The sequence below is a fragment of the Dermochelys coriacea genome, chromosome 4 (assembly GCF_009764565.3).
Source record: "Dermochelys coriacea isolate rDerCor1 chromosome 4, rDerCor1.pri.v4, whole genome shotgun sequence".
Lineage (NCBI taxonomy): Eukaryota > Metazoa > Chordata > Testudines > Dermochelyidae > Dermochelys > Dermochelys coriacea.
Genome location: NC_050071.1, coordinates 83,643,280 through 83,652,653, shown reverse-complemented (window position 1 = coordinate 83,652,653; position 9,374 = coordinate 83,643,280). Strand labels below are relative to the sequence as shown.

Here is a 9,374-nt window from a genome sequence, read left to right as displayed (position 1 = left end):
TGCAGAGCAGAAAACGATTAATGACCCCACACACTTACATGACAACAGCCCCCACTGTGGATTTTCCAACTCCAAAAGGATTTCCAGTAGCAATCCAGCATTCCAAGCTTCCACAGGGCAATCGCTTCTCAACTGTCAGTGCATCTCTCACTCTGGTTTCTCTGTGCTGGAGGGCTGGAGCAAGCTTGGCACACAGATCCAGAAATGTGGCCTTTCATAGCTGAAAGTTCTACCACCACTGCTTGTTGTCTCACACCTGCATTATGATGCAGTCCCTACCAGTCAATGCTCATCTTTTGGGACCAGAAGCAGCTTTCCACCATCTGCAGCTGTTCCATAAAAACCTCCTATAACCTTGAATTGGTTTTTGCTATGTCTCACAGCAATCTGTCCTCTACAAAATCTTCATGTTCGTCACTGCTGCAGTTCTTGCAGGTCTACATGTAACGTAGGATCATACATCCTGTGTTTGCAACACTCGTGACAATAGTGAAGACAATAGTGTGCAGCCTCCATACTTCTGTCAGACAGTGAAAAGTGTCATAAGGCTTTGCAGGATTATTTTAAAACGTGCAAAAATTATGGGATGGAGAAAGTTGCACAATGGGAACTTGACTCTTCTCTCCCAGTAACCCCTGCACAATTTGTTTCTACCCCACCATGCATTGCCCATCCCAAAAGAGAGTGTTCTGGATAATGGCAAGTTGCACACTGGGATACCTACCCACAGTGCACATCACTGTGCATGGACACAAGCACTGCTAGTGAGTACATGCAGCATCAGTACAAGGAGCCAAGTATGCATGCTCACAAGTGATATACTAACTGCGGGAGCTTTATGCAAGCATAACATGACTTAACCGAAGTTTGTAGAATAGACATGGCCAAGTTATTTGCAGAATCTGTGAGAGAATCCAAGAGCCTTGACTCCCAGTTTCCTATTCTAATCACTAAACGGTAGGAGCAGTATAATAGCAGTGATTATAATTTACAGGTGTTATCCAAAGAGCACTTTTCATGGTGTAATGATTATTTGTACAGCAATTTCCCTCTCATTAAGTGAGGGATATTGCGCCTTGCAATATTTAAAAATAATACTTTCTTGCAGCCTATTCTTCTCACAGTAGTTTGCTGTGATACTGGCAGTGAAATACGTCGGTTATCTATCACACAAAATATATTTGTGAAAAGGAGAAAAGCAATCTCAATGTTTTAAAGATAAAGTAACCAGAATTCTTCCTCAAGCAATGATAAGCTAAAGATCTGCACAGTAAAATATATTGTGTTAAGGAAATAATAACATAGGATATCTCTGAACAGAGTTCAGAGTAGCAGCAGTGTTAGTCTGTATCCACAAAAAGAAAAGGAGTACTTATGGCACCTTAGAGACTAACACATTTATTTGAGCATAAGCTTTTGTGAGCTACAACTCACTTCATTGGATGCATTCGGTGGAAAATACAGTGGGGAGATTTATATACACAGAGAACATGAAACAACGTGTGTTACCATACACACTGTAATGAGAGTGATCAGGTAAGGTGCTATTACCCGCAGGAGAGCAGTGGGGAAAAAATCTTTTGTAGTGATAATAGCCGTTTCCAGCAGTTGACAAGAACGTCTGAGGAACAGTGTGTGGGGGGGATAAACATGGGGAAATAGTTTTACTTTGAGTAATGACCAATCCACTCCCAGTCTTTATTCAAGCCTAAGTTAATTGTATCCAGTTTTCAAATTAATTCCAATTCAGCAGTCTCTCGTTGGAGTCTGTTTTTGAAGGTTTTTTGTTGAAGAATTGCCACTTTTAGGTCTGTAATCGGGTGGCCAAAGAGATTGAACTGTTCTCTGACTGGTTTTTGAACAGAGTGATACTTGACTCCTCCCTCAGATAGATCACGTATTTCCATCTCTTGCTACCCATACACCTTCCAAATCACAGACCATGGTGACCTTACCTCAAGTAAATAATACCATTTCAGCACTTAGTCATGTAAGTTTAATTGCTATTGACTGAGCTTTAGCTGGTCTCCACAAACCACCTAGAAGTCCAATGGCATGGAGATAGGTCACCAGGTCAAGATGGTATTTAACCAAGAGTTCTGAAGAAACTCATAAGTGAAATTGCAGAACTACTAACTGTGGTATGTAACCTGTCACTTAAATCAGACTCTCTACCAGATGATTAGAAGATAGCTAATGTGAAGCAGATTTTTTAAAAAGTCTCCAGAGACTATCCAGGCAATTACAGGCTGGTAAGCTTAACCAGTACTAGGCAAATTGGCTGAAACTATAGTAAAGAACAGAATTATCAGTCACATAGATCAAAATGATTTGTTGGAGAAGAATCAACACAGCTTTAGTAAATAGAAATCATGCCTGACCAATCTATTAGAATTCTTTGAGGATGTCAGCAAGTATGTGGACAGTGGATATAGTGTACTTGGACTTTCAGAAAGCCTTTGACAAGGTCCCTCTCCAAAAACTGTTAAGCAAAGAAAGTTGTCATGGGATAAGAGGGAAGATCCTCTAATGGACCAGTAACTAGATTTAAAAAAAACAGGAAACAAAGGGTAGGAAAAAATGGTCACTTTTCAGAATGGAGAGCAGCAAATAGTAAATAGTGAAAGTGAATAAGTGAAAGTGAATAAGGAAATGTTATTTACCCCTTCACATAACATAAGAACCAGGGGTCACCCAATTAAATTAATGGGTAGCTGTTTAAAACAAACAAAAGTAATTACTTCTTTACATAATGCAGTCAGCTTGTGTAACTCACTGTCAGGGGTTGTTGTGAAGGCCAAAAATATAACTAGGTTCAAAAAAGAATTAGATAAGTTAATGGAGGATAGGTCCATTAATGACTACTAGCCAGGATGGTCAGGGATGCAACCCCATGCTCTGTGTTTCCCTAAGCCTCTGACTGCCAGATGCTGGGATTGGATCACTCAGTAATTGCCCTGTCCTGTTCATTCCCTCTGAAGCATCTGGCACTGGCCACTGTCAGAAGACAGGATACTGAGTTAGATGGACCATTGGTCTGACCCAGTATGATTGTTCTTAAAAGTTCTGCTCCAACCAGCAATTAGTCTATAAGTGTGGAGGAGAATAAACCACAGTCAGCACCAATTCAAGAAAAGTGAATGCTGCTGTTGTGTTTACAACCCCATTAAAAATCTGAAATCCCATTTCAGATTTCAGTCTTAGAAGTAGCTGTCGAGGCAACTTTCAGGCAAAGTTACAGAACATTAAAAAAAGAGAATTAATGTTACGATGCGTAAATAACCCATTCACTGAAAGATTACCAAGGGATCTGACTAGATTCCCTTCTGATCCTTCATAAAAAAATTTTTTTTGAAGAAATAAGTCTAAAATAAATATAAAAGACATGTTTGTGCAGCGCTTAGCTGCTATAGGGATGGGCAGTATAGAGATATCTTTGTATGAAGTTTACTAAACAATTATAGAAATTGTGTGCCCTCCTTCCTTGTAATAATCTAAATGTTACTTCAGGAGAATACATATTCCACTAACAATGATCCCCTAGCCTATTAACCTCTTCACATCACCAATGGTAAATAACCATCTAGTCACCAAACAGAGCTGAAAAATGTTTTGATATTGAATCCAAGCCTGAGGCTAACGTCTATTGAACTTTGTAGAGGCAGCATCAACCAAGACTGTCCTGAATTTTTTATGCTTTTTTTCTGAACCCAGAATGTATCTGTGTCCATTCACCTCTTTCTTATGCTACAGGCTGAGAGCCTTTTCTCACTGAAGAGAAAGGCAAATCTTCTCACTGACTTCAGTGGGAGAGAGACCAGGTCCAGGAGAATGATTATTGGTATGCATGTGGAAATCAAAGGTTTAGAACATAGTCTTTATTATTCCAGATCAGTGACTATAAAACAGGATTTTATTTTTATTGATCTTTTTATTACATACAATAGTAAAGTCAGTTCATTCTTGCATTTCTGCCTTACTAAGTTTATCTGCTGTGCTTTAGACTAAAGAAAACCACAATTTACAGTATTTCAACGTGTCACAAAATTGCTTTCAAGATTATTGTTTCATGCCATGATTTAGGAATCCAAATATTTTCAAGAATTTTCTTGTGCTACATGGTTTTTTCTAGAATCCAGTCTGCATATTCCGCCACGTTTGTATAAACACCTGGTTGTTCTGGGCGAGCGCATCCTTCACCCCAGCTGGTAATGCCCACCACATACCAGATTTTCTCATGTTTGCATGATAATGGCCCACCTGAGTCTCCCTGTATCACAGAAGGAAAAGACAGGATGTGCAAAAGATGGTTTTGGTTAGTACTTCTTTTACAAAGAAGGGCCGGATTCACCACAGCATTACTCCCATTTCAGACCATTCTAAATCCATCTGTTTCCATGGAGTTGTGCTGCATAACACAGGCCCACAAGGTTATTAGGTGATCCACAAGGTCATTAGGTGCTTAATTCCAACTGATTTCAATGGGAGCTAGGCACCTAAATGCCTCTGAAGATCTGGGCTACAGGGGTGAATCAGGCTCATGTGTTTCAGGAAAGTTAATTTCTACATATTTTTCATTCAGTTAGACCAATTTCTACTCAACGCTATCCAGCAGAGTTCCAACCAATATTTACATCTGCTTGTTTAAAGCCTAATGAAAATACACATTTGCATTTCTAATTAAAAGTTTCTTCTCCTTTATATACTAGTGAGGGGGGAAGATGCCAATTCACAGGCTTTTATCTTGTGATCTTCATCTTAACATCTCTTTGTCCTCAGCCTTTTGACTAAGGTCAAATGTAGCATAAACTTTCTATCTTGTTTGTCCTCTGTTAGGGAGACCATCTCCTCCCCACTGCAACTGTACTGTGCCAAAAAAGCAGGTGCATTATTGTTCCTGCGTGTTAACTGAAAAGGGTTCCATCTTTGTCTCAGTCATCTATGCTTTTGGCAGATACAAGTGAGAATTTATGTTATCGCCATGTATATATCTATGCATCCATCTATTTCTTAATAGCTGATGCTATTTTTAAAGTGTTTGTACAAGATTGTAGCTAGTGATTAGAATGCACGATTGGGCACTTATCATCCCATTACCTTACAAGCATCCTTTCCCCCTATAACCAGCACATATCATCTTGTCATTTATTCTGTCCTGCTGATATCTTGTCTGGCATTCTTCATTTGATATTAGAGGAATAGTAGCCTTCTGAAGAATATCTTGCACTTGATCTATTAACAACACAATACATGGTTAAGATCACAGAAGTGTCAGTTGTATCAAAACAAGGAAAATAAAACTCTAGGAATCCCAACATAGAGTTATTACAAAGAGGGCGCACTGAACAAGAGCCCACTCAACATGAACGTGCAAGCACCATGGGCCAGAATCTGCTCAGATAAGGCAGTGCAAATCCAGAGTAATGCCACGGATTGTTGACAGAGCCAATATGGGATGGCAAGTTAAGGTACATCATCAGCCCCCATAGGAGAAGGGGTAAAGGTGAAGTATAGGTGTCATATGTCATCACTTATAGGTGCCTCTGGTTGCCTGTCTAGCCACCTATTAGGCTGCCCCTGGTCACTATTAGTGTGGCCTCTGGGTGTGATGCAACAGGCTATGGTGTGTGGCATGGCTATATCTTGAATTTACTATGCTGCTTGCTCTGATCCCCTTCAATGTCCTTTACACATGGCATATTGTCTGTCTCCACAGAGTACATGTGGGTTCCTCCTTACCTCCCCCATATTGCTGCTAAAGTGCTGAATTGAGGGTTATCACCGGCTACTCACTGTGGATGCTGTACTCAGTGACACCCGTGCTGATGGTGCAGTTATGCACCATATTAATATCTACCCTGTTTTCCATATTTGCATCAACAAACTATGTGTGCAACTGGCTACTGTGAATCCACTGTTCCCTGAGGATTTCAGGAGATGGTCACTTGAGGACTGTAGTCCTGTTTTTGCAAGTAGTTGTGAGCACTGCATATTATTATTAATTATGTATTTGTATTATAGTAGCATCTAGATTCCCCAGCTGCAACAGCTGTGGTGCTCAGGCCCTAGCTATTTAAACACATGCAGATATGTGCATGCATTGAAACTGACAACAGTGATAGAGGCACTTAGTCATTAGATTAGAAGGAATCCAACATATATTTTATTTGTGTAAATTCATCAAATTTCACATTAAACATTAGCTCTCAAATCAGAGTAGGAAGATGGGTGAAGGAGCGATCCCTACATAATATTATAATGTATATGATTTTAAGCTTTTATTGTTCAAAAGCAAGGTACAGGGCTATGCAAACAAAACTAACCTCAATCTTTTTGTTCCTGGGCTTGCTCTTTAGACAGACTGATCAGGAAATACCTATTTTAGCTACATATTGTTGTCTAGATTAACAAACAGCTAGAAACTAAAAAAATTATACTGGATTTCAGTACTTAACATACTAAAATCTACATTTCAGATCAAGGTTGTATTCTCAAGCATTTCTATTTCTTAAATCACAGAATTAGGGTCTTTGTGAGTAACCTCTTGTAATTTTAGTCAAACTTAGCATTGTTTAATAAGTCTTTGATACTCACTTTTTATAATGGAGATTAAAAGAATTTGGGGCAATACTGGGGTTATATTATAGTGGTTGCCTGGTGGCAATACCTGTAACAAAGGTCATGATAGAATTTTCTTTAAAAGCACTCTAGCCCTGAGTCTGATCATATATATACCAATGTAAAAGAAGAATGTGCCGCTAATAAAATCAAAAGAGTTACAACATGTAAAATTTGAATAAGTGATATCAGAATCATACATTCATGTCACATGCCTATAACTTTTTGGAAACTTCTACTTTTATACCAACACCTTCTTCTTTGGCAATTTCAACCCAAAGTGAATATTTTTGAGCAAAAAATGTACTCCATTTTTTTTAGCTATAGATCAGTGAATTAAAAAAAAGGACCTGATTTTCAGTGAGGCCTCAGCCATACCTATATAATTCTGGCAAAGTGCAGCAGCAAGGTTGTCCAATAAGTAGCAAGACTCAGTTCAGAGGGGTTCTTTTAAAAAAAATTTAAAAGCTCAGATTTTTTAAATAATTTTTAAAGGAATACATTCCATAACACAACTCCAGTGGGCCAAGGTTCCTCCAAGTGACCCTTCCGAATGCAGCTCCCACTCTCAGCTGGAAGCTGCTGAGTTTTACAAAGGGCTCCCCTACCCAGAATTCTTTGGTAGGAAGAGGAGATCTTCCCCTCCTTCTCTGGATGACTGACAGCCCAGCCAGCCAATCAGCTCTTTCCCCCTCACTCTGGGTTCTATAAGAGCTCCACACCCACCATAATTATGTTCTGAGAACCACTTATTTAAGATATCATCCCTCACCCTGTTTCCTGTCATGATATGGAGTTTGCTGAAGTGCCTTGATTCAATAGACTAGATTGTGAACCATCTCCTCCCAATGGTCAGGGGAAATATTCATGTGAATAATGGCTCACTAGGATGAGTAAGGGGTTCACAATCTAGCCCCAGTAAGAAAAATTATTCAATTGTGTAAACATTTGAAGGACCAGGTCCTAAATGTATAACAGGTATATGGATGCACTATGGAATAGATAACCTATGGACCAACAAATTGGCATCATTTACCTCATTATCACATTTCCATCAGTGTATGTGACATATATTTGTGACTTGTTGGGAATGCCCTGAGCATACAATCTGAAGTGAGACAACACAAGGAGTAAATTGCACTCACAGTTGTAACATCAGTAAGGCTTCTAGAAAACATATACAGTATAAATCTAAAGGGTCCTTGTATAGTTTAGGAATAGTCTTATTCATGCACACTCATTCTGGTGGGAGCTCATTTAAGTAAAATAGTGAGCAAATGCACTGCCTTACGTGTAGCGTGAAATCTCAGTTCCTGTTCACAGGTATCAGCATGACATGGTCCTTAAAAATATAGGTATTCATGGGTTAAATATTTGTCTGTACCTTGTTCTTTTGTGTAACCCATCCGGTCACCCGGCAGTCAGTATAAATTGTGTTTGTTTCTTCTTTTGATGGCAAGCATATGGGCTGTTGTAAATCTAAAATTTCATTAAAAATATTAGTTTAGTCAGAAGAAAGATTTAACTTTAAGGTTCTCTGTGTCCCCATTGAAGTCCTAATGCTATTCTTCTCCTTAGGCGTCTCCCTGCAGACTGTACAGTGCCACTATGTTCCTGTCCAAGGTGGACAGGGTGAGACTCATAAGAACATAAGAACGGCCATACTGGGTCAGACCAAAGATCCATGTAGCCCAGTATCCTGTCTTCTGACAGTGGCCGATGCCAGGTGCCCCAGAGGGAATGAACAGAAGAGGTAATCATCAAGTGGTCCATCCCCGTCACCCATTCCCAGCTTCTGACTCCCCCCAGACCCCATCAACCATATATTCTAGTAAAGGAACTCTAGCTTCATGCACGGCGGTGCTGAGACCTACCATTAGGTCACCCTGCCAGGCTTCCAAATTTAGAGAAATAATTTTATCATAATGTAATATTCTGTGTACCAGTAAAATTCATAGGCTTATCAAGTTTCATTAAGGCGATGTCATATCCAGTTTCTGCAATCACATATTGAGGGTGAATAATAATCTCTTGGACTCTGAAGACAGGTGTATCCTCATTTATTTCTGATAGTTTTAAAATGCCAGCATAAACACGCCAAATGTTGGGATTCTCGAGACTAAAGGAAAAAGACAAACAAGCAATCTCAGGTTCAGAGAATTTCACTATTTTATATTGTTTGCAGGTGCCAATGTTTTCAGTTACCCCTGGGTGCACAGAGGAGAGCGCTGATGCCATTCTTTCCATTGCTGCATTTTCATCGTGTCAAACTAAAAAGAGATTCAGCTTTTCCCTCTCCTCTGCTTTGCATGTCTTCTGTTCCTCTTCTCATTTACATTCCCATCTTCATATCAGCTTTCTCTCTCCTTTATATTCCCATTCTTTCTGATCTCTTTTCATCTTTCTCTCTCTCTCTCTCTCTTCTGATCTCTTTTTAGTCTCTTCTCTCCTTATTTTCCTTTCTAAGGGCCTGCTCCTGATCCAAGCCAAACTGAAATCAATGTGAATCTTTCCATTGACTTTAGTGTGCCATTTTTTATTGGCCAAAATAGAATTGGGAATGTAAATTTCAGTAGAGTATATTCAAAGACTTATCTAATATAGAGATGACTCTTACCACTAACAATTTTGCTGTAAATGTATAGGAGATAATGTAATTGCATAGAGCTATATGAAAAATTCCAGTTCACTTCTCTAGATTCAAATTTCATATGAGTGCATGTACTAGTGACTTTGTATGAGATTTTTTAATTTCA

At 39.2% G+C, this 9,374-nt stretch overlaps 1 protein-coding gene across 1 annotated transcript; it reads right to left on the bottom strand.

The window, feature by feature from the left end:
* Nucleotides 1-4,114: 4,114 nt before the first annotated feature.
* On the bottom strand, nt 4,115-8,879 carry KLKB1 (kallikrein B1). The gene is given in 7 exon segments (XM_038400526.1): nt 4,115-4,270; nt 5,098-5,119; nt 5,121-5,226; nt 7,854-7,860; nt 8,003-8,097; nt 8,562-8,737; nt 8,824-8,879. Coding segments are annotated over 7 exon segments (618 nt in total).
* Nucleotides 8,880-9,374: the final 495 nt, after the last annotated feature.